The 27,150-nt window shown below is 40.8% G+C and overlaps 1 protein-coding gene across 2 annotated transcripts in view; it reads right to left on the bottom strand.

The window, feature by feature from the left end:
* npnta (nephronectin a) overlaps positions 1 to 27,150 on the bottom strand; it is a 103,960-nt gene that overhangs the window by 48,881 nt on the left and 27,929 nt on the right. For both annotated transcript variants that reach the window (XM_072462331.1, XM_072462332.1), the window contains one exon: positions 21,739 to 21,831. In XM_072462331.1, the coding sequence (XP_072318432.1) occupies positions 21,739 to 21,831 (93 nt within the window). The remainder of the gene's footprint in view (positions 1 to 21,738; positions 21,832 to 27,150) is intronic.

The raw sequence follows: 27,150 nt of genomic DNA, 5'->3' as shown, positions 1-27,150 counted from the left end.
CTTGTTAACCCCTGTTTTAGTCTTGTAGAAAATTGACAAAAACGCTGATAAATGCAAAATAAAGCCAATAAATCAGAGACAATATGTTTCAATAAATAAATAAATGCTTATGAATGATCAATATATTGCCGTTGGTTGAAAACTGATCCCACAACTCCTTTATCGGCCCAATAAAACACATTCTCTCCGAGCTCCTGCAAAATTACTGGCGCTCGGTGCTGAGGTTTGACTGACAGGCTGAAATGGAAGCGCTTCACCATTAATAATATTAGTTCCACCTCTTCATCTCCTGCCAAAGTCGCGGCGTCCTCTGCTTTCACCGTCGAGTCGGAAAGATTATGAAGTCATTACTGCGTCTGAAAGCTGACAAAGACACTGATTGTTGTTATACGTTTGTATGTGGGGGGGGAGGGGGCTTTGCAGATCTATTGATTACACGTGTTAAGGATTGAAACTTGAAGAATAGAGGAGTTAAGTTATCCTCTGTAGGTATATGTAGGAGCAGAGAGGAGGGATTTTCATGTCAGTGTCTATTGAAGACCTGTCACACTTGGATTAGGCCGTACAAAAGGAAATGTGTCACCTATTTGCAGAGCAGCAGTGAAGCAGAGTCCAGAGTGAAGACTGTAACGTTTGAGTCGCCTGGAAATGGTGAGTTGGTGCCTCTGGCGTTGGAGCGGTGAGCACATATGCCTGCCGTGTGGGGCGTCGAGAGATTGACTCCAGATCTCGGAAATTTGGTGAATTATGAGTCATTCCTTAGTTTCATTCCCATTTCACACCACTTTGTCCTGTCAAATGAGCTTACGGGCCAAAGAATCGTAAAAAAAAACTAACAATAAAAAAACGTTGAGTTGGATTAAAGAGCTAAAAAGCATTGGAAGAGGGAAAAAAATAAACAAATTAAATGTAACAAATGGAAAAATACAACACCTCTGTGGGGAAAGCAATCTATTAATGTTACTGCAGAAAAGCTACTCTACTGCTCACTGTTCAACAATTATATTTTAGGAGTAATAGGAAGAATAAACGGCCCAAATTTATAACATATATGCTACGCTGCTGTATTTGAACTTTAACAGAACAATCAGTTTACTTTTCTGGGATGACGCCATGTCAACAACCTCCTTTAAGACTGAATTAGTTGTGCTTAATTATACAGGAAATGTTTTGAAGAAGGAAAAAGTTGCATTTCCTATTGAATCGACAAAGAGTTTACAGCCACACCAGACCACGGTGCCCCCATGACATGTCGCTGTATCTGTATTGTTGTGTCCACGGGCAACACACTTCGTACGGTATGTGTGAGAGAGAGGGACTAAGTGATTGATGGTAAGAGAGGTGCAGGTGCAGATTAGCAGCCAGATGTCTATCAGTCTTTTCTAATGATTGTTGAACTTCTCTCGGAAAATCAAGTTCAGTTATAGGTTTAATTTATTCTATAAAATGTAAAAAAGTGAAATAGATGGTTTGTATGGATTAGCCTGTGTGATTTATCTTACATAACCAGAGATGACATCCTGAAACACCTATTGACTTATAGCCCTTCGTTTTACCAGATGTTTTTTGTGCGCATTCAGACGGGATAAGAAATGTCATTTAATTTAATTTTCTTTTATTTTTAATGTATTTTATAATGTATTTTTAAATGTATTTATTTATTTACAGAACTGCCGGACTGCTAAACACATTGAAATATGACAAAAACCCTTTAATTAAATAATGTCGTTAGCATTTCTTAAACAAACACCATTTCTTTTCTAGTGTTATGTACCTGTGCTGCGCGTACCTGTGCTGCACGTAGTTGTGCTGCATGTACCTGTGCTGCATGTACCTGTGCTGCATGTAGTTGTGCTGCATGTAGTTGTGCTGCATGTACCTGTGCTGCATGTACCTGCGCTGCACGTACCTGCGCTGTACGTACCTGTGCTGCATGTACCTGCGCTGTATGTACCTGCGCTGCATGTACCTGTGCTGCATGTAGTTGTGCTGCATGTAGTTGTGCTGCATGTACCTGTGCTGCATGTAGTTGTGCTGCATGTAGTTGTGCTGTATGTACCTGTGCTGCATGTACCTGTGCTGCATGTAGTTGTGCTGCATGTAGTTGTGCTGCATGTACCTGTGCTGCATGTAGTTGTGCTGCATGTAGTTGTGCTGTATGTACCTGTGCTGTATGTACCTGTGCTGCATGTACCTGTGCTGCATGTACCTGTGCTGCATGTACCTGTGCTGCATGTAGTTGTGCTGCATGTAGTTGTGCTGCATGTACCTGTGCTGCATGTAGTTGTGCTGCATGTAGTTGTGCTGTATGTACCTGTGCTGTATGTACCTGTGCTGCATGTACCTGTGCTGCATGTACCTGCGCTGCATGTAGTTGTGCTGTATGTACCTGTGCTGTATGTACCTGTGCTGCATGTACCTGTGCTGCATGTACCTGCGCTGCATGTACCTGCGCTGCATGTAGTTGTGCTGTATGTACCTGTGCTGCATGTACCTGTGCTGCATGTAGTTGTGCTGTATGTACCTGTGCTGCATGTACCTGTGCTGCATGTACCTGCGCTGCATGTAGTTATGCTGTATGTAGTTGTGCTCTAGTGTGAAACCTCGTTCTTTACCACGTTGTTGCGATCACAATCAGAACGATATCCAGACGGATCAGATCTCTTATGAAACTGCTTCTTTCAATCCACTCCACACCGACACAGCCCCTTGATCTAAACTTTAAACCAAAAGCAGCCACACTTTTTACAAAGAGGCTTCAGCTGCTTACATTTACCGCAGTTTGGTTTGTGTTTTTTTTTCCTTAGATGGTAGAAAAAACAATAATTGAACTACAAAATGGCCAGTAGCAAATTAATAGTATTATTTTAGCTCAAATCTGGACACAAACTGGGCCATAGAGACATTTTGAATCTATCTGCGTTGAATTCACGGACAAAAACAGCCAAAATCACAGACAAGAGGATGTGCACAGGACCACCATAGATCCAGTCCAATTTGAAGGAATGTTTACAGACATTTTTTACAGACATGGACAATTTTTACCAAACTAGAAACACAGACGAGGTAAAACGAATTGGGCTGCGTACGGAATGTCCAGTTTGTTTTACGTTTGTTTAACATCTACAATTACAGCTAAATTAAATCAATCACAATAATCCATTTTTACCTCAAATTTATCCACCAGGGTCCAATTTCATGTATTATAAATGCCTCAATCAAGTAAAAGCTGAAATTATAAACAGACAGAATTATTCAGCAGCCGTCTCACCGGGCTCATTTCTCCATTGTTAGCATAAACGCCAGCAATTACGTCCCCCGTCGCATTCAGAATAATTTACACACACTCAACGTAGGGCTCATAGGCGAAACACTGCGCTTAATTTAAAATGTACAGATGTCCAACTTTTGCTAGATTACTGACATAAAACAAACAATAATATATGATAACTGAGCAAAAATGGTTTGTCAGAATTCCATTTTCTTTCACGATGGAACTTGGGATTAGACAGACGCATAAATAAATAAATTAATATAGAGTGTTTTAATATCTTATTTAGTATTTGAGTATACATATCTAAAACTATTTTCATTTTATTTTCTTCAAAAAATTGGATATCATCAAATTTTGCAGTGGGAGAGTATGCTTTATTTATTTTCGTATTGAACTATAACTAAGTCAATCACCATCTTACATTTTGTCATATTGATCTAAAACGGCTTAGTAATCGGAACAAGTACGTTGACTTCCTGTTCAAAAACTGCAGAAGTGATAAGCCCCGCCTCTTCATAGTTATCGCTGTAACAAACTGCGGATCGTAATTTACATGTTTTTTATGAATAGACACATTTCCACCTGACATTTTAGAACACTAAATATTTAACTCAGTGTCGTAATTTTTCAGTTAATATACCAAAGTAAAGTGAATCTGAGGGCGGCTATAGAGAATAATCTTCTGAGCCTCAGTGGCAGGACAATACAGAATTACCCAAACATGCACGAATCAATCAAAATCATCCAAATTTGAGGAAACCAATGATGAGAAAACACTGTTGTAATGAGGTTAAAAGCTCATTAATGCTGATTTTGCATAATATGTCCCCATTAAGAAACCTTTTAATGGCACAATTCCCCACATAACTTGATTTGATTCGATAATATAAAAGGTTAGTGTGAGTTCTGTCATTACTATTGCCTGCTGGACCTGATGGTGTACGCTTTGCACCTCTGAAGGAACGTCCAAACAAAAGCCTAGACTGCGGAATGATGACCCAGTTATCCCAATCACGCCGTCTATGAATATCCCCACCGGTTTCTGGGATACAGCACGACGTACGCAAAGAGAAGGTCCATCCGCATCCATTTAGAAGATCGTTTTCATCTTAGCCGTTTATAGCTCGATGGACATGTGCGAAACGCGTCGCTGGAGTTCCGTGCATTCTCGACATGCTCCTGATTTATATGGAGGAATGGTCCGATGTGTATTCAAAGGCTTCATTGGGCTATAAGTGGACTGGCCTACTAAGGTTATGTTAAAGCAATGGGATGTACGTCAATTGGATTAAACTTAGACATGGAAACAAAATACGGCCCTTCTGAATAACTTGCATATAATGATGCAACCACGAGCAAAAGGGGGCTTTTTGTGACCGTTTCCAGCCGGGTAAATGAAGATGGCAGCAGGAGGAAGGCCATCAACCATAAACATGTGATGGCGTGTAGTGTATTGTATTAGAAAAATGTTCACAGTGACTCATTTTGTTGAAATCAGCTGGTTTCCTTTGACTGGAAATGAACCTGTGGGTGATGGACACATATCAAAAGGTTTAGAACTACACTGACACTCAATTACATGTAATAATTGGTCTCATTTTTATCATACCACATAATTAATCAGCGTTGCCTGGGTCACACACCTAAATAGTAGTTAGAACTAGTAGAAGTAGTAAGGAGCTCTCTGATTGGTTAGAGCAACTTGTAAACCAATCAGAGAGCTCCCTACTCGTTCATGTTTATTATTTGCTTTACATTAGCCAGGAGGACCAGGAGTGCCACGTAAAAGCTAATCAGAGAGGTTATTCTGCTGCAAAAGTTTGTCCTAAAAGTATTTGTAAATGAATAAAGTAACTGTTTTATAAATCCTTTTAATAAATTGGGTTTCAAAACAGTTTTGTTAATCAATTCATTGAATAGTTTTATCTCCATGCCTTACTTTCTGAAAATTGAATTCATGAATTACAAAAATAAATACCACAATAATCATTTAGAAATGCAAAAGAACATAGTTTTGATGTTTGTGTGTGTGTTCTTTTCTTTATTTACTTTGTGTTTTATGCTATAGTTCTGACATATAGTCGATTTTTGAAAAGATAGTTTACATTTTGCTCCATTTATCTATGTTTTCCAGTAACAATTCATGTTTCCATACCAACGCTAGTACCTAATAGTAGCTGGGTACTGATGTAGAGCTGCAGGTAATGTAAAATTCCACCATGTACTATTAAGATGTTTACTCAACACGACTGTACTGTACACTGCCCACTCACTACTTCTCCCCAGTAACCGTGTCAGCTTTGTTTTCCTATGTGCATTTATCAGTGGCGTTCTCATTATTACCATCACAGACATCCATGGCAACACTGTCCATTAGCAAGCTGCTAAAGGAGGCTTGGCTCTGCCTGCAGCACTGGAGAAAAACACAGCCTCACAATGTAAATGCTGAAATCGTCATCGTGAAATAGGCAAGATTCTAGCTAAGTGATCGTCAAAGTGGGAAAGAACATGCAGTACTTGGATTTGAAAATACTTTATAGGCAACATTTTACCAAATAAACAGGTATAAAGCATGTTTATAGTAGAATTGGGTAAAAGCAAAACTAAACCAAGAACAAACATCGATTTAATGATGAACAAACTAAACTGAGGAATAAACCAAAACCGATGACACACCATGGACATGACAAGGGCCAAACTATAGGACCAAACCAGGACATAATACTGACTACACCATGGACTAAATCAAGCACTAAACCAGGACCAAACCAGGACATAATACTGACTACACCATGGACTAAATCAAGCACTAAACCAGGACCAAACCAGGACATAATACTGACTACACTATGGACTAAATCAAGCACTAAACCAGGACCAAACCAGGACATAATACTGACTACACTATGGACTAAATCAAGCACTAAACCAGGACCAAACCAGGACATAATACTGACTACACCATGGACTAAATCAAGCACTAAACCAGGACCAAACCAGGACATAATACTGACTACACCATGGACTAAATCAAGGACTAAACCAGGACCAAACCAGGACATAATACTGACTACACTATGGACTAAATCAAGCACTAAACCAGGACCAAACCAGGACATAATACTGACTACACCATGGACTAAATCAAGCACTAAACCAGGACCAAACCAGGACATAATACTGACTACACCATGGACTAAATCAAGCACTAAACCAGGACCAAACCAGGACATAATACTGACTACACCATGGACTAAATCAAGCACTAAACCAGGACCAAACCAGGACATAATACTGACTACACCATGGACTAAATCAAGCACTAAACCAGGACCAAACCAGGACATAATACTGACTACACCATGGACTAAATCAAGCACTAAACCAGGACCAAACCAGGACATAATACTGACTACACTATGGACTAAATCAAGCACTAAACCAGGACCAAACCAGGACATAATACTGACTACACCATGGACTAAATCAAGCACTAAACCAGGACCAAACCAGGACATAATACTGACTACACCATGGACTAAATCAAGCACTAAACCAGGACCAAACCAGGACATAATACTGACTACACCATGGACTAAATCAAGCACTAAACCAGGACCAAACCAGGACATAATACTGACTACACCATGGACTAAATCAAGCACTAAACCAGGACCAAACCAGGACATAATACTGACTACACCATGGACTAAATCAAGCACTAAACCAGGACCAAACCAGGACATAATACTGACTACACCATGGACTAAATCAAGCACTAAACCAGGACCAAACCAGGACATAATACTGACTACACCATGGACTAAATCAAGGACTAAACCAGGACCAAACCAGGACATAATACTGACTACACCAGGATTGAATCAAGGACTTAACCGGGACAATGGTAAATAAATTACTACAACCACCCTAAACCAGGACTTAATAATTACAAAACTAAGGACCAAAAAAATTACTAAACCATGGTCTGAACCTGAACCAAATCAGGTCATAAGAATAGCATAATCATGGACTAAAACATGACTAAACCAAGACTAAACTAAGGGCCTAACTGGGTCGAGACTAAACTGGACTATGGTAGGATGACTAATGGAAGTATACTTGGTTCTTTGAAAGGGGAATGTACTCTCAACATTTGAAACACATAGAGTTTGTTCTAAGCTAGCTAAAACAGAACAGGAGTAAAATCAGGACTAAACTTACTACAAACCCCAGCACTAAACCATTGTCTCGATCACTGTACATTGAACTTCAAACTTTCATCCCATTACATTCCAGAGTACCACCCACCTGCGATGCCTTTACCTCCGTTTTAGCACCACTTCTGTACAGCCTTCCAGCGGGACATAGAGAGCAGATTGTGCGAGGCATGCAGGAAGATAACAGACCGAACAGATCTGTGTAAGTGACAGCTCGTCACAGCCTCAGACGAAAGAAGAGATAGAGGAGGTGATGGGGCCCCTTTGGGGGAGCACTGGGAGACGCATGTGAAGCCATGCAAAGTGCGCTGATTTATTGGGTCAGGTCTGCAGGGGTATGCCCAGGCTACATTCCCAACACGCCTTGATCTCTGACAGAAGATTAGCAGCGGACTATTTCTTTGGGAGATAGGACTTTACACTAAAGAAGATAAAATGTGGACCAGAGGAAGGACTATGGAGCGGGCAAGTCCATCATGCAGTAATACATAACATTCTGGAGGCCATTGGAGGGTTTTTAGTAAACAAGTGCAACAAACTGTCTACAATAGCAAGATGATTTAAAACTAAATGATCCGATGTCCCACACATGGAAGATTAGAATTTTACTATATTTATTCCATCGTGTTCACAGATAAAAGGGAACGCTCAAGCTGCTGCTGATGTTGTACTAAAATATCAAGGAGTAACCCACATATTTCCAGTCAAATCAAGCATTCTGGGAAGAATGGGGGTCAGTTTTTGTCTCCAAACCTACCAATGAAAAATTACCCTTGCTTTATTACAAGTCCCTAAACCTATTTATTTTTTGGAGAATTTACCTTTAGCTTTTAAAATTCAAACAAAAGCTCAAACTAGTGTCAGTCAGACCATCCTCCAGACAAATGACTCATTAACAAAGAATACCTTGTTTCTACTTATAACTAGAGTAAACCAGAGTCAGAAAAGAAAACTACAAACAGAGTCTCATCTTCACAAATAGTCTAATATAGCCATATTTGTACTCAAAGTGAACAGCTTCACTTTCAATTGGGGCTCATTTTAGTCGGGTGTTTTTGGAAAAATAGGCCCTGAGCGTAATTACATCATTTATTTTCACAACGGCATAAAGAAGACATTTAGTGAATTATCTTAACCTTTGGCTTCAAACTGAGTTTAATCTGCCTTTTTGACAGCTAAATTCACCATTTATCATTATAATGAAAACTCTGGCAGAACAAAGACACTCAATTGCTTTGAGAACCTTTGCCAGCGCCCCACAGTCAAAACTGTGTACAATGAACTAGTACTACAATAAGCTGTTTAATTCCAAAAGAAACGCTGGTATTGGTTCGAGAAAGAATCCCTAGGTAATAGTACAGGTTTTAGAGCATCACGGCCCTGTCAAATCTGCAAAGGTTTCTGGAAAAAAAACTAAGAAAAAATGAAATCAATAAAAGCCCTATCCCTAAAATCTTTTTGCTGTGTAAGAGAAATGTGTACACTTTTAAATAAACCCAACCCATGATTTAGTGTGGATTTCCTTTGCCTTTAAAAATCAAACTACAGTCTTGTTTCCTTTCCGACGTTGCCTCACTCCTCGCTGCTCAACTTTTCCCTTTACCTTCCGTTTGTGTTTATTCCTTCCAACAGTGTTTGTGTTGAATGCTGCAGCCTTGGCTCCAGGTGTTGTTGAAAAGGAAAGAGAGAGAGCGTGACGACTGAGGGGCACAGAGGAAGCCAGCGGGGGGCGCCATGCTCGCTATTCATCCTCATATTTGTGCTTGAAACAGCTCCTCGGCGTGTGAGGAAGTATTTGTCACGCTGGTTATTATGCTCGACGCGTCATGCTTCACGTTGAGAAGACAAGTCTGACCCTCGCCCGCGACTCCTGGAGCGGGATGGCGGCCCTCGACAGGAAAAAGGCGACTAGGCCACACTGGAGGGGTTAAATACACCCGCTCCTCTGTGTCGGACGAAAGAAATGGGGATGGATGGAGATGAAGAGGTGAAAAGAGAATCGGGAGTCAGAGTGAATGAAAAGCACCATCGGATGGATTAGAACACCTCTGACCGCGGCGCATTCCTGGAAAGTGAAGGCGAGCGATATGCGCAGCAAAGAGGATTACACTGGCGGGAATTGGGCCCGAGCGGAGACTGGAGAGGGCACGGGACCAAGGGCACTAGAGAGGAAGTTTGTCTCCCCTTGTCTCATCCTTTGTATTCTCATCTTTTGTATTCTCTTCCGTCTCATTTCTTGTTTCTTCTTCGATCTCCTCCCTCGTCTCCCACCCTACCTTCTCCTCGTCTCTACTCTCGTCTCCTCATTGTCTTCTCTTCTGTCTCCTTTCTCGTCTCCTCTCGTGTCCCTCCCTTCTCTTCTTGTTTCCTCTTTTATTTCCTTTGTCTCCTCTTCCGTCTCATCTTCCGTCTCCTCTTCCGTCTCATCTTCCGTCTCATCTTCCGTCTCATCTTCCGTCTCATCTTCCGTCTCATCTTCCGTCTCATCTTCCGTCTCATCTTCCGTCTCCTCTTCAGTCTCCTCTTCCGTCTCCTCTTCCGTCTCCTCTTCAGTCTCATCTTCCGTCTCATCTTCCGTCTCATCTTCAGTCTCCTCTTCCGTCTCCTCTTCCGTCTCCTCTTCAGTCTCATCTTCCGTCTCATCTTCCGTCTCATCTTCAGTCTCCTCTTCCCTCTCTTCTTCCCTCTCTTCTTCCCTCTCTTCTTCCCTCTCTTCTTCCCTCTCTTCTTCCCTCTCTTCTTCCCTCTCTTCTGTCCGATCTTCTGTCTCATCTCTCATCTCCTTTTCTGTCTTCTTCCACTTCTCTCCATTCTCATCTCCGTTGTCTCCTCTCCAGTGTCCCAACATGTCTTCTCCCTTGCCTCCACTCTTGTCCCCTTGCCCATCTCCTCTTGTCTTCTCACTTGTCTCCCCTTTGTTTCTCCCCTTGTCTCCTCTTTTCTTTTCTTCTTATCTCTTCTCTCTCCTCTTCTCTTCTGTCTCCTTCACCGTCTCCTCCCTTTCCTGTCTCCTCCCTTGCTCCTCCGCTCTTTTCTCCTTACCCCTCTCACCCCCTTCCATGCCCCCTCTTCTGTCTCCTTGTCTCCTCCATTTTCTCCTCGCCTGTCTGCTCCCTTGCCTCCACTATTGCCTCCTTACCTTTCTCCACTCGTCTCCTTTTTTGGCTCCCTTCTACTTCTTCCCAGTCTCCTACCATGTCTCCTCTCTCGCTTTCGCTCTTGTTTCCTTAACAATCTTCTCTGGCCTCCTTCCTGGTTTCCTTAACCTATCTCCTGTCGTCTCCGCTCTCGTCTTCTCCTGGCCTCGTTTCAGTCTCTGCGTAGCACCCGGGAAGGACATCTGGTGTGAAACATAAGCTAAATATGTGGCAACCGCTGACACAGAAACAGCTAATCATTACTTGAAAACTGTTAAACAATGTAAAGGAAAAGCTTGCACGTGATTACTTTGTCATGAAACGGTTACTCATTTGTGAGTAAGGTAACTAGTTTTCTTCCCTCTCTTGTAATTGTTTCTTCCCTAGTCACTTCTCTTGACTCCTCTCCTAAACTCCTCTCCTAGACTCCTCCCCTCATCACTTCTCTAGACTCCTCTCCAAGACTCCTCTCCTAGACTCCTCTCCTAGACTCCTCTCCTAGACTCCTCTCCTAGACTCCTCTCCTAGACTCCTCTCCTAGACTCCTTCCCTCATCACTTCTCTTGACTCCTCTCCTAGACTCCTCTCCTAGACTCCTCTCCTAGACTCCTCTCCTAGACTCCTCTCCTAGACTCCTCCCCTCATCACTTCTCTTGACTCCTCTCCTAGACTCCTCTCCTAGACTCCTCTCCTAGACTCCTCTCCTAGACTCCTCTCCTAGACTCCTCTCCTAGACTCCTCCCCTCATCACTTCTCTTGACTCCTCTCCTAGACTCCTCTCCTAGACTCCTCTCCTAGACTCCTCTCCTAGACTCCTCTCCTAGACTCCCACTGTTCGACACTCCTCCTCGGACAAGGGATCTGACAGAGAAAAATGTCTACACCGTACAATCTGCCCTGGGCTCTTAAAGTGTAAACTATAACCATTTGAAGAGTTCTGGTGGATGTGTCAGTCACTGGTAATGGTGAGAGGAAGGGGTGAGAGGGTGAGGAGGCCGATGGTTCTGCTGAAGCGGGAGAGGGAATCTCATTATGTTGAAGATTTGAGAGTTGATAGGTTGACAGGCAAAGTGGTTAAATGTTTAGCTCAAAAGGCTGTGTTTTGGTTGTAAATCAACGAAAAGGGCAAAGCTGTGAACACAGTCTGAGTGGAATCTTTTCTGTTGTTAGAACATTGGTGCTCTTTAGGTTGGTTTGTCTTTATGGAATTAAAATCTCATATCAGTCTGACTGATTTTCACTTAAAACACCAGACTAAAATGACTCTCAATGAAAACTGAATCTGTTCCTCTTTGGGGTGAAAACAAAAGGCTGGACTCGTTGTGAAGCCGATACCGTGTAGTTTTGACCTCCGACATCTGATTTACTCTATTTAAAAGTGGTAACAAGTTATGCATAAAAGAACATCAGATTCAGAATTCAGCCTTGATCTTTTGTGAATGAATGACGGAGGAGCAAAGTTTGGAGACAGACATTAGATTGAACATTTGTTGGGTCTTGACAATTCCCATTTTAAAAGATCTTTATAATTGCTGGTTTGGAGGACGAACTGAACCCAATTCTTCCCAAAAGGGTTGATGAATGAGTTAATGCTTTTGTTTTATGTTACATCTGCCCAGGAGCTTGATAGTTCCCTTGACTAAAGAGAATAAATGAACAAAAATTCATGAGGTAAGTTGGATAAGTGGCTCTACCAGGCATAGTTACAAATCAGATCTGTGGAGAGGCAAGCATTGGCTAAAAGCAAACATAATTGAAAACCAGGTAAATATTCTAAATCTATGTGCAAATACTGTCTGTATTATCTGGGTGTTTAATTTGGAGGACATTCTAAATAGCTTGTTTGTTTGTTTGTTCATGGTCTATTCATGGATTTCAAGAATGATGAAAAGTTAGGACCTTTTACATAGCAATTTAGCAATTATAAATTCAAAACCAAATGGTGAAACCCATGTTACATACTGTATCATAAATCCCCACAGTTACTGGCACTGAGTTCTCGTACTCTGAAACGATCCTGACAAAGCCCCTTAAGAATTCCAGCCCCTCCCCTTTTGTGGAACCACACCCCCCCCACCTCCGTCTTAACTTACAACACCTTTTGTCAAGTAGCAGAAGACGACACCGCCGCCTCCGACCGCTTTACACGCTGCTGGGGATCCGAGCGTTTCCCTCTTTAAAGACACTAGAGAATCTCGCCAAATACGAAGCACTTCTCTTTAATACTCCGGCGGGGGACAATAACGGGCATCGGTGATTAGCTCGGAACAAAGCGTCATGATTGAAGAGCGTGCAGGTGGAGATGAGATTTGGGCCGAGTGCGGAAGGGGAGCAAATTAGCAGGGATTTATGCGGTGACAGCCACACTTAAACAGCCAGCAGGTCCGATAATTAAGCAGGCGAACGTAACAAGTGCTCGCAGACTTGAGTCATTGCGTTAATACAGCGATGAGCAACCTTCAAGCGTGGCCTGTTTATGCAGTTGTTGCCACGGTGTTGGTTTGGAGGTGAAATACAGCAGTTTCCAAGCATTTTGTCACACACTTTAGTGTCGTGGGGATTTGTTTTCCCGGAGAAATTCTAAAGCCACAAGTAAAATGAACCTTTTAGAATGTGGTTTAGTTGAAGATAGACCTTTTAAAATGCCATGTCATCAGAACGTTCAACATTATGGCATGGAATTGACTGGAGGCAAAATGAAGTAGATCATAACACATTGTAAATTATAAATTGACATGGGAGAGAAAATCTTCTGAAAAACCTAAAACCCTGGATTTTGCTTCATCAAAATGTATAATCTCCAATTAAACTACAAAATAATGTGAAATACGATTGTAAATGTCTTTAAACCAGGCTCTGACATTACTCACATGTAGCTGAGAGGTTTTCATTCACCAAACTCTCCTGATTTTTCATATTAATGTGATATTTCAAGTTTCTTCATTTCACTTTTCACCATTTCACTTTTGCCTTCAATACAGATTTTAGAATGTATTTGTTCAGCGACTCGGAGCTTGGAGCTACAGAATGTGGCACTCACAGAGTGGCATAAACATTCAAACGTGTCAAGTAGAGACAATTGACACAAAAGTGGATCACATTCCTGATATTGTATTATTTCATGATATCCGTTTGGCGCTGTGGGCAAATTATCACCACCAATTCACGTGTGTCTTTTTGTCACGCAGAAGTATCGAGTATTGCTCTTTAAAGACACTTAACTAGAACAAGACAATACTTTTTTGGGAACTATTACTTAAGTAGAACATCATTTCACAGTTTGTTTTTAATGTTGCACAATGGCAATGAAACTTTTTTTTCACCAAATATATGTTTTAATTTATTTAAATAATCGCAACTAAGTACAGGGATTTGTGCGGGGAAAGGTGAAAATATACATGCTCTGAGCACTCAAGCCTCAAATGCAGGATAATAGGATTAGTGAAATGACAACAACTCTGAGTAGGCTAATGATGAGGTAAAAAATGGTTCAACGCTCATCAATGGATTTAATACGTCTCCTTTAACAAAAATCACGCAATTTTACCAAAAAAAGTCATGTAAAAATGACATTAAATGAATTATTCTATATCAATAAATCACTCACAGCCAGTGTTGCGGATTCACTTTGCAAACCAGTGTCTTGGTCATATCATATTCTGAGTTACTATTCTTGACACAGCTATTGTCTAATACTTTCTTTGCGGGGAGCTTCCATCTTCCTCCCATTGCTCAAACAAAATTGCCCTCGCTGCCCTTGACTGGCGAACAGATGATTTGCCAGCGGCGCTCGCACAGAATACAAACAGCTCTCATCAAGGAGTTGACTTCCTCATTTAGAAGGGTCAAGGATTTTGCATTATATTAAGACACGCGCACTTTGCTTCAACGCCAGAACCTATTTCAACGCCACACTGAAAAACAAAACAAAAGAGCTTCCTCCAGCTTGTTTTTTTTTCTTGCGCACAGCAGTTTTTAATGACCAACGAAAAGATCCAATTACGCGCTTTTAATCTACACTGAACTTTGTGTGTCATAAAACTAATGTGATTAAGGGAGAATAGCTGATGATTAAATTCAGCTGTCTCACTGAAGCTTGTGCCAACGGCAACAAGCGCTCTCAGACCGAGGCAAAATATTACCTCATTCCGTCAATACATGAGATCATAGTCGCAAGAGAACTTTCACCATTTTAATTAACGTTAATGAATTTCGAATGAGGCGTCGTTAAAGCCGACTGCGTTCAAATTGTGATTTCGATTGGACTGTGATCTGCATTTGAGTTTATGTCACTTTTTATTGTCGCCGCTGAGATGTTACGGCTTTGTGCGCAATGCTCCACGGTAAGGCCAAGTACAGGTCAGGTCTGTGGAGAGTTGAGCCCACTCGCAGTATCTATATTAACACTAGTGGAATAGATGCTAGACAGGCGTACTTGTACTAAATTACATTCTTTAAAAAGGTCTTCTTCTTTCAAAAGTCAACTCACCAGTGCTCATAAATGTATTCTAGAAAGGTCACATAGTTTTAGAATGAAGTTCTATTTCTCATTAGAGAATGAGTCACTTGAGTCAGAGACGTTGTATTAGCATAAAGATTTAAAAAAAGTATAGATTATTTACTAAAAAAAATATATAATTAAATGAGTGAATGCTGTAATTCAAAGTGTGTCCTCCAAAGTGTGTCCTGCGATGTGACAGGAATAAACACATATTTATTAAAAAGACAGTTACATAAAAAACAGGGTTTAAGCGACAGGTCAAAAGAAGTAATTAGCATATTCTCTCTCTCTTTTTCTTTTTTTTAAATCTTACTTTTTTGAAAAATCAACTGCTGTTGTGATTTTGGGCGTTACAAAAATAAATTGAATTGACCGCAAAGTATTTAAGACCCCTGACATTTTAGGCATGTTATTATATGTTTTAACATGGCATATATCAGTATATGTATACACAAACACATGTAAATATCAGTCCTTACTCTTGTTGTAGAACTGATTTTTTCTTGGAATCATTTCACGTTTTGCTACAAAAGCGTGCCACACAGCAGGACAGAAGTAAAGGTAAGTAACAGTATGCAGTAATACTATTTATTGCTATACTGTGGAACATTCCAGGCAAAGCAACTAAATCTACAAGGAGACGAGAAGGTGACGTCACGTGCAACTTCACTTTTAATACACACTTTTAATACACATTTTCAACATTCTTTCCACTGCTGCGTAGTGAAATATAAAATTGACACCCACCACAACATATAAGCTACATGTCCTGCCTTTCTACTAAATTCCACAATAAGACAAACTCAAACAAACTTGAATTATGTCAAATCAAGAGATAAGTAGTGTAATTGAGTATTGAGGCTTTGAGGGACTCTTGATCAAACCTGGTTCTACCTTTTTGAGCAGCACTTCATTATTCACTCATGAAAAATCGACTTTGTAACTTTGTAACACTTGGATCTTCGCTCTTCAGGGGGGTAGTCTCTAAATCGGGCCCAAACAGCAGGTCAGTGACACTTCATTACAGACACCTGCGTGCAGTAATCATCTTATTACAGGGATTGGATCGGCGGGAGGGACGGGCTGCCAAACGTTAACGTTACACTGGGTTTATTTGTGTGCGTGAGGGCATAACCATCCCCCGCTGCCATGTTGGACCGCTAAAATCTCTGTCAGTGCCAGAGATGATGCATTTCAAAATGATTATTTATCATTCTTGCACATAATTGCAAACCGTGTAATGACTAACTGATGGAACGGGCTTAAGTGATTTGTAAAAAGCGCGAATAAACCTAGAGGGCTCTTGAAGTTTGTGTCGGGGCTTTGATTAGGCCGGTGGAGTGTCGGTAATGCTGTGTTTAGGCGCGAACGTGATAGTTTCCTCTGTGGTGATGGGTTTGATGTCGTGAGGCGTTTAACGGTGGCGTTAATCACAGCCTCGGGTCAGAGGTTTGTTTCACCGCTGCCACTTCAAACGCCTTCTGAATACATCTTGAGTTGTTTATCTATTAATGTCTCTATCAATATGTGACTTTTTGAGCCAAAGCGTATGTTTGATTGTCTGATTACGTGTTTGCCATGTTATTGTCATTATTGTATTGACGCCAAATCTGAAAATTCCTGCAAGACAAATCTACCAACAAGTACAAATTTTAAAAAAAAATAAAGAACTGAATCGAGCTGAGGTTTGGTAAATTATCTGTAGCGGCAGATGCAACAGTTTACATTAAAAAGGTGCTGTACCTGAGTTTTACAGTCTTTAAAAAAAATGAAAAACTGTATTTTAAACCGTTTGCAGCGGCCAGAAAGCTAACAACTAGCATGCTAACTGCGCACGTTCTGCAAAATGTAGATACAAGGAAAGCTTTGTGGTCTGATTCGGACCATTTAACATCATATCTGTACAAACAGGATGATTTGCGCCACTTTAGGATAGCAGTTTCTTTTAGATTAAACATGAAAATCTGCCATAAAAAGTAGTACATTTACATTTATGAGCTTTTAAACATGCCAATTTGCTAGGAAAAAACATCAAACGTGCAAATCTGCAAGTTTTTTTTATCATTTTTATTTATCGCTTCTTTTCTTTTATCATTCCGAATACTACAGCCCCGTACAGCAAAAGCAGCAGGAAACAGCTATTATAGGACATGAACTGACATTGGTCTGGGCTGTTTGGGGCGCGTGGTCGATACAGCGCATGCAGGCAGTCAAATGTTCACACTCCAGTGCACACAGTTTGGAAATGACCCCTCTCCTCCAGCTACTTTCAACTTTAATTTAGTTCCCGTTTCGGTCAAAGTGTAGACTTTCCGCAGCGTCTGTACCATCAAACTTCCCATCAAAGTCCAAGGAAAAGCATACATTTGCAAATGCCGGTGATATAGTAGATGCAGTAGTTGTAGTTAGTCCAAGACAAAAGTCGCCCAAAGCTTGATGCCATTTGCAGCCATAAATCATTGTTATCAATTCAATTGCCATCCAAAATGAACAGACTTTCTCCGATCCACAGAGGCTACTTTGATCTACTCTTTTTCAGATAAATGTGTGTGTTTTTTTTCCTCTGGTACATGTTTTTCCCGCAAATTTGCATGTTTAAAATCTCATAAATGTGCAACAACTTTTTATCGCAGATTTGTACGTTTGAACTTGAAGCATTTTGTTTCCCCTTTACCTACAAATGGCTCTAATACGCCTTAGCACAAAGCAGATTCTACTTTACTACATACATATTACAAAACGCAGCGCCTCTAAATATAGCATGGAGCAGAGTTAAATGTATTCTAAAATGACAAACATTTAAAGCTTTAACAAAAGTTGTGATGATGACCCCACATAAATTAATTTAACCTTTGCGCGGGCTTTAAATCGGTAAGGTTAATCATTTATTTTCAACTTGATTAACTTTAAGCTTATCAAAGGATTTTACAGGCCCGTCCCACACAACTATCCCCTACCAATTGAAAGAGGAATTCCATTGTGCGCCGTGCCAGAAGCGCCAGGGTCGAGTTGATCTTTTTGGCTGAGTCATGTAGCCATGACACAAACGTCCAGAAAACAGGCAGTTCCACAACACATCTCGCCTCTGTTATATTGAATCGTACCTTTAAACGTGCACCTTCTTCTCATATTTATCCGATCGATGTCTCGCAATCGAGCGCAAATAGCTCCGAGCGGTGAAAGTAAAGAAATAACGACGACAATCCATCTTCTTTTCATTAAAGTACGCGATGCTGCTCTTAATGTGCCGTCTCTACTTGACCTTCGCAGCGGTGTGGTCAGACATGGGCGCATACTCGGGGTGCTTTATCTACCTGCTCCAGACAAAAGGGACAGGATATTACAACGCCCATGAATAGTGTTGTTTAAGCCTGCGTGAATCAGAATATCTCCTCGATGGCACTCGGAAATTATTGAACTGGGTGGTGGTCATTATCAGGAGAGAGGTCAGACACTAAAACACTTGTAATACTGATATTTCTGGCTGGTTTTAGAGCATTAAGGCACTCTGCAAGTTTTCTGGTAAGACTCCACCTCCAGCTTGTTTCCATGGAGATGCTATTGTTTTTCCTAGATTATTATACAGTAGTGCACAATACTACCATTTTTATAACTCAAGTTTGAAGACTCAGTACCAAATTTGATACCAAAAAGATAATAAAAAGTACTCTTTTTATAGATAGTACAATGCCATTTGTTGTAAACACTAAATAATAGTATGGTAGTTTATTTAATGTTACCGTGTAGTCTAATTACACTGATATGGGTCACAAACAATTCAGTTTTGTTTAAAAATGACACATTTTGTCCCATGTAGTATGTTTTTTTTTTGTTTTTTTTTAGAATTGATACCAGTTTGAGTATCTATTGATTAGTATCTTGGCATTGATACGTTAAAAACAACCCAATTATACAGTATGGACTTCAACCTAGTGAAGCAAGTGGTGCCAGGCCAAGTTACAGGTGAGATCTGTGGAGAAGAGATGTGTATTTTTTCCATATATTTTGATCAATACAAACACTGGGGTGAAATAAATGCAAGGCGGATACATTTAATGCCATACTGTGGAAGTTTCCAAGCAAAGAAACAACATCTACACGGAAGACATATCAAGAATACAAAAAGATGTAAAAAATAAAATGAAAAATAAGTCGTATTAAACCTTGTCTCTTTTTGGGACATTAATGCAGGCTCTTCTCTTTTCCCACTTATTGTGCCTATTGTATCTCCTGTTGGGGGCTGGAAAAATCACAATTAGACCCTTAGGCTCCGTGTATAAACAAGTCTTTAACAATTTGATCGAAGCCTCTAATGCGCCATCATTGTATCATCTTGGCCAAACACAATCTTTTGAGTTTTAAAAATGTCAGACTATTTTCCAATGTCAGTACCTGTTCTTTGTAAATGGCTCTGCTCCTGCTGTTTGAACATTTTTGTGTGTTATTGTGCTGCAAACTCTGAACAATCCGCAAGAATAACACATCTCTTCATCACTGCATCAAACCTTTTCATCACCGTCACTTTGGACAATCAGCGTTCTCATTGAAGGCCGCTGCACAAAAGCGTGTTGTCTATTCTATAAGACATGCCTCAAAATGTAAGGCTTGAAAAATAAACTTAAAAACACCATTAGCCGCTCTGTGAGAATGTGTTTGTGTGAAGGGGTGTTTCTCTCCGCTCCCAAAAAAGTGACAACAAATTTTTTTGATTTTTGTCCTTACCAGTCTACAATTTCCGCACACAAAAAGTTTGTAATGGGCAACAACAACAGCACTTGACAGCATTTCAACAGCTTGTAATATTTCTTTCAAACACAAACAAAAAGTGAATCAAGTGTTATCGGCGGGGAACAGCCGAAAGGGCACGCGCGCCACTCCGAGCGAAATAAAAAGTGAGCCCTCAGAAGCTTATTGGACAAATGGGAGCTCGTTGAGCACTTGAACGGTACAGTTTCATCTTTAAAAGGTCCCAGAATTGCGTTTGTCAGATAAGCCGGGCCCAGATCAATGGCAGCCGGCGCTATTGTTGTGGGATATGGAACAGCGATCCTTTTGGCAGCGCCTTCGTTGCAGATTAAGACAAAGTGTATGGCCAGACGGGAGCCGCCTATAGCCTGGCAATGCAGCGCGAGTCATTTGGAACATTCCGGACAGGATTTCAACACCGCCCCCCACCTTGTAGCCTTGTTTTTAATAACGCGCTCACTCACGCCATTCCGGTCTCAAGGCGCGCTGAAACTCTTTTCTCAACACTATCAATAATTGCTCTTGAATTGTGTTCAAAGTTGCGGGTGTTTGCACCGGGGCTGGGAGAGTTATCGCCGGATAGTAATTGAGATGTTATCAGCACCGCAGAGGAAGCACTCGAGGGATCAGACAGGATGGCCATGCGCTCCCTGAATTCCCTTTTGGAAGGTTAAAATCCGGCTGTAGTAAACAATGATGACATCGCTTAAGGCTATTTTTCCCCTTCACTTGGGTTAAAAATGCATATATCAGCAGAATTGGAGCTTTCTGGCGCAGAAGGCAGAAGGGAGCGGGTGAAGTCAGTGTTCATGGTCAGAAGGGGCAGACGGGCTCTGGCTTTGGAGGGGTCTTCTTGAGGCTGCACAATTCATCTTTTTCATATAAAAGAAAGTGACTGCGATGCATTGTATTGCACTGTCCACTCAAGAATGAACCTGTGATGAGGACAAATCTAATTTAGAAATTCTAGTCCAGTCTGATGTAGAATGTCTGAGCGGCAACTTCGCCAGGGCCCTTTGGATTCTGAACATTTTGAATTGAACTTAATTTGGGCAAAGAGATCCAATGCCCAAAATAATATGGTATATAGCTGTAAATAACTTTAAACTGAAAAACGTTTATACCAATAGCTAAAAGAAAACCTTAAAAGCTTTGGTGATTTTTGGCATGAAATTGAGCATTATCAAAGGCGCCAGATGCCTCCTGGACTCCTCCTCGGGTAGGTGTTCCTGGAGGCCCAGACCCAGGACACACTGGGGGGACTATGTTTGTCAGCTGGCCTGGGATCTCCCCGAGACCCGGCTCCGGATAAAGTGGAACAAATTAGATGGATAAAGGCTTGGTACCTGCTTTTTACTGTCCAAGAACATGAAAAATAGAACTAGTTAATATCATCTTCACTTACCTAATGCCTTCCTAGAAAACAAAATATTCAACAATTAAACGTGCTATAATTCGATGCAGGAAAAGCGCTGTGGTCTCATTCTGACCTGAATACATGCTTTTACAATATATCTGTACTTAACAGATTTTACTTTCATTCATACGGGGGGGAAAGGTACAGCCCCTTTAATAATATGGACTTCTTTGTTAAAACCTAAATAAATCCATCCATGGACTATTGAATAACACAACACAATCTACAGTTTGTCTTTCTTTCTCCTCTTCCACAAAAGATACTGTCACTCCAATGTCCTGTCCATTACCATCTAAAAAACAGAAATTATATAACTTGCTTGCTTCCTCTATTGTACATGAAAAGGGCATTTGAAGCCATACTGCTTCTTGAGTGACCGTTACTTTGTGTCCACTTCCGTGTGCGTGACCTATAGAGCGGTCATGTTCCAGGCCGGTGCTCACCTTGATTGCAGGTCTTGCCGGTGAAGCCTGCGTGGCACTTGCACTTATCGGGTCCCACGCATTCTCCGTGCTTGCATCCCGCCTGGCACACGGCTAAAAACACAGAAGGTTTAAGGGGAAGACGCACGGGTCAATTTGTGTGGGAGACAAAAAGACAAATCTGAAAAAGAAGAGATCTGAGAAAGAAAAAGAGTCAAATCTGCAAATCCTGTCATCATCTTTGAAGGGTGTTTTTTCAACCCTTCAGACTTAACAGAGGTGCTCCTAGTCCAAAGAAATGATTTAGCACATTATTATATCATTTATTACATTTCTTTAAAGGTGCATTATGTAAGTTTTCCGCTGGTCTCCATGGAGATGTTGTTACTTTCCGCTACATGGCATTAAACTTAGAGCAAGAATGTTTTAAATGACACTGAAATCCATGATGCGTTTGAGTTTGATGTTGACGAGTTTCGATGCCGTAGTGCTCGTCACCGTGGAGACAACAGAAAAGTTACACAGTACACCTTAAAGCCATACTGCACATGTCCAAAAAGGCCAAAATATGCTGCGAATATCAAATTCAGCTCTCAAATTCATCATTATTAATTAAATGTTTTATTATTGTTCACTTTCTCTTCAGTTGGGTGACAGTCGCCAGATTCCATAAGTTGGGGGTACGAGCCTCACTTCTGACATTGTATTCTAGTGTTGAACCTTTGGGCAAGACACTCTCTTTTTCTGTCAATGAACGTGTTGGTGTGAGAACATGTTAGCGGTTGAATTTCTTCCGCTTTGTTTCTACACACAGCTTCAAATAACCTTTTTATTTCATTTCCGTTAAAGCCGATGCCTCAATCTGAATACAATGTTCCAGCTCTCACCTCGGGACAACCTGATTATCACTGACTAATGCTAATAGAGAGTCATTTTGGACTAAGTACATTATAGATTTTCCCAAATTACACTGACGATAAGCTTGGGGGAACTTTTATCTCCCTGGCTTGCATTAAATTATTGAACGCCTGCACAATACAAATGACTATTCCGACGTTTTAGCGCTAAGTAAAGTCATTTGCCTGATTGTTTCTTTCAGAGGCGCTGATAAACATTGGATCGCAGCCAAAAATGGGTAAAATTGCACCCTAATGATCGGCCCTAAAACAATTAACACTTGAAACAGCAGATTATAGGTGTCGGCCATTTTTGGTGGGGGAGGCGCTGCCGGCTAACTAAGCTTATCTGTCCACGGCTCACTGTAAAGCATGTCGGACCTCAGCCAACTGTTACTAATATTCATTAAAAGCTCCATTAGTTCTGTCATAATACTGTGCAATCACAAGGCTTAATTAACTGAGAACGGGAGGATCGCTTGAGTGGAGGCATGTGTGAGCTCTGATAAATAAGAGCGGCGGCAGCCAGTCACGCCCGCTTCCTGCCACTGTATAATAAAAGACTTGTAGAACGCATTTACTCGTAATATTAACTTTAAGCTCGAGTTGGCTGAGGTTATGTTAAAGTCTGCATGACAGGTTCGACCGCACGTTACACAATTATGCTTCAGATTTGACGAAACATTGTGCCTATTCGTCCCTAGTTTTACAATTTTTGTCAAGTTTGTCATGTTATTTCCTGGTTGGACATGGGCAGCAATAATGAAGCAAGTAGAGGTAATTCCACAACTGTTACCTGGCAACCATACTGTAAACAAAATACATATAAATTCCACAACAGTTTTGATTTGACAAACAATAATACCATTTAACGCGGTTCTTTTGTGGAATGATCATTTAAACGGTCAGAAAGTTGTGTCGGTTAAGTGTAAATTGGCCCGTAGAATTTATTAGACGGGACAGCTCGGCGTGAAATGGAGGTGAGAGAGAAGGAAGTGAATTGTCGGAGCCGGGAATCAAAGGTTTCAAAGGTAGTCATCCGTTTTTACAAATCAAGATGCTTCGAGAGTTTGATGGTGGTTTGAGCACTGCAACTGACACTGAAGCTGCCTTTGTATTGTAGAGCATTCTTTTTATTTGTTCAAGTGTTTGAGTCTGTACGGCGTAATGTAACGTAAAGTCATATTGGTGGACAAGAAAACCACTTCCTCTGTTGTTTGTTTACCCGTCAATTTCAAGGGGATACAAAAAGATCATGAATTTGTAGATTTTGCAACGTTTATTTGGTCAAATTCCTTTTATTTTTCTCCCTTTTTGTGAGAATAATGTGACACAAGAGCAGTAATTAGCCATAATCATGATTCAAGTGAACAGACGGAGGCTTAAAAGGGTTCATGTATTTAAATTAGCACAATGTTTGTCTCTTAGTCATATTTCCATTTCCATTCTGTCTTTTCTAAGTCTTAGTGACAGAAAACCTCTTCCACGGCAACAGCATTTATCAAACGCCATTAAAATTGTATGCATTTTTGTTACTTGTCTTTTTCTAAATCACGACTTTCACTTTAGCTTTCAAATGTGCACAATACATATTTAGAATCAGATTGCATCGCAAAAAACTGCCTATTCATGCTTTGAGCTGGTTGCGATAAGGAAAACCCGCCGCTCCTCCTGTTTCAACTTACTCTAAAGTTTAGAGTCTTAGAAGTTGAATCCTAACCTCTGCGACCGATAACATCTCCAGAGAATATAAAGACAGGATTGTTAAGCCTTTGTGTTAAGACTGGGCGCTGGCAGTGTTCACAATTACACCGTTTTTTTTAAAAAGACCAATTTGTCCGGAGTCAAGTCTCGAACGCAAAGTTAATTAGACCTCGGACGGATGGGAAAGCCTGTTGCTAGCGACTTGTTATTCCGGTGTACAGCAAGAATTTGATTAGCGGGATCATAGGCCGCCATCATCAGAGGGTATTTTTAAGGGTCTGTTCTGGCAGGGAGAGCGGCAGGACTCCGATGACCAAAGAGGACGCGGCGGGTAAAAATGTCTGCAGCAGCTGGAGGGACAAACTTAGCGCGAGCGGGTTCGTCGTTGGACACATGTAACGTGATGACAAGCGGTTCCCCCGCCGTTTACATGGGACGTGCCTGCAGACGAGATGGGGCCGACGCGATCAAGGGCTTTTGTTGGCATGGTGACGGACAGATTGACGTAAGGAAAGAGTGACATGGTGTTAATGAATAGCATCAGCTCAGAGATTACTTCTTATATATAGTGCATTACTACTACTGTACGCAAATTAGTGTACTGTTTGGGCCAGCTCCAAGTCGGGATGTAACGATAACCGAAATATCGTGATATCGTGAATTACCAGCTCCTTTTTAAACGTGAAAAACAGAATGAATTCCTTTTAAGGTTTTTGCAGCGGTCCACGCGTATCGCTCGCTTACCTAATGCCTTCTGAGCATCCTCATTATTCACCACAATCTGTTTATTTAGTGAGAGTTTTGCTGTAAAACTAACGACAACTAGCGTGCTAACCGTTTCCACACGAATAGATGTTTTAACTATACATCTGTACTGTGGCAAAACATATTTTACTTAATTAACATGAACAAATAAATTAGGCACGGCCTGTTAAAAAGGATTGGTTTGTTTCGGCAACAGTTCAGAAAACAGAGGCATAGACCTTGCGCCAATTATGTTCCTTTTTAAAGATTTGAAAAAATACTCAGTTCGCCTGACAGACCATACAGCTTTCACTGGGCGGGTCTTACCACAGAACAGTATTAATATCGGAGTTCTCGATCTAAGTTCTTTTATTGACAATGACTCTTGGATGAGAGTCGAAACGTCTATTTTTTCAAACTGAGTCCAGATGACTACAACTGAAGCTTTTTCTACTAAGCTTTCACTAAGGTCAAATTTTGTGGTGATTATTTTCAGTTCAAACTTCTTCAGTTTACTTAACAGTGTTTTGCTCTTTTGCTTCGGCTTTTTCTTCGTGCTGCTCCGCTCTCGCAGCTCTCCTTCTGATTGGTCAGAGTGGTCACGTGGCCACTGGACGTACCTGACCTTAGCTTAAGGCTAAACTGGCGACACGTGCTAATAGGCGCAGCCAAATTACCAGTATTTTGCAGCCCCAGGGCTCGACTCCACTACAGGACGTGAAATGGAGGAAAAGGAAAAAAAACGATTTAGCATTTTTATATGATATGATATGCAAGAGTCATTATTTATACCAAAGACATGCTTATCATTATTATTATGCCCTTTACTTCAGTCAGAACTTGCGATTGAGGCATAATGGACTGAGACATATTGTTGTTAAATCTACTTTCACAAACAGCGGAAGTGTTTTGCTCAACAACACGGTGGCTCTGCGTGAGATTGAACCATCAGTCTTCAGATTAGGTGAACTCTACTGACAAGTGCCTTTTAAAATCATAACTTCACAACTTACAAATTAATTTCCCTGCACCGTTTTCCACTCACATGATTGTATTTGAAAGCATGTCGGTCTTCTTGATGGTTCTAAAATGGCTGCAAACACATTTACATGCAGACTTGCTTATATTACTAGATGTTGTTTCCACATAATTATATTTCTCTCTTGTGGCTTGCTGTTGGGGTTTGGTCTTTCTGCTTTCCTAACTGTTGAATAGTTTGACTCTCCTCTATAGCTATAACGTTTCTACCAGAACACTTACCTTCATAGCTCCATTTCCCTCTAAATTAGAACATTATGATGAGGGACATTTTGGACCTCAGTCAAAACAGTGACTTTGCAAAAGTAATTGGCAGTGTTGGAAAGTACCCTTCATTTGTTGGTGTTCAGAATATTGTTACTTTTCTCACATTAAAAGGTGGTGATTCATCAGGCAAGTTCGGGTTCAAACTGCACAGGATTAATGAGACAAATAGAAAACACTGCTCTTGTGGTGTGTGCAGGCGCCATTTCCCTTCACTAAAGTGTGCGATTAAGACAATAAACTGTGAAACAAACATTTAGCTGTCTTGATAATGTGTTTTGGTTTCATTGCACTATAATATAATCAGGGTTGGGACATAACAGAATACAGAAAAATACATATTCAGAATCCCGGTTCTAATAGTGTACTCTGGTTCATGTTATATATTATGCAACTCAATGTACTCAAAACACACTACTCGGATTGGACCAAGTAACAGAATATATTACAAATAATACTACATTCTAAGGTATTCTGCGACTGAAATTTTTTTAAAGTTTTCTTCCTCACACTGATAGTTGGTTAGCTGAAAATGATTAGGAATCACCTCAAAATGTCACGTAAGATGGTACACAGTCTTCATATATCTATACTCTTAGCTGACCATATTTTAACGCCGGTTGACCTGCGGTTCATGCGACACTGATTCCTTAATTAAACCATATATAGATTTCAGCTCGGGGCCTTCATTACTATTCCGGAGAGGCAGGATGCATTTTAATGAGACACTAAACACTCGGAGGATAACTCAAGTTGGACGCGGAGCAGACAAGATGGCCGCCATCAG

Source organism: Eucyclogobius newberryi, unplaced genomic scaffold (genome assembly GCF_026437365.1).
Source record: "Eucyclogobius newberryi isolate DKJ021-1_F unplaced genomic scaffold, fEucNew1.0.hap1 SCAF_4, whole genome shotgun sequence".
NCBI classification, from domain to species: domain Eukaryota; kingdom Metazoa; phylum Chordata; class Actinopteri; order Gobiiformes; family Gobiidae; genus Eucyclogobius; species Eucyclogobius newberryi.
The sequence above is the reverse complement of the archived record's forward strand: the minus strand, read 5'-3'. Positions and strand labels throughout refer to the sequence as shown.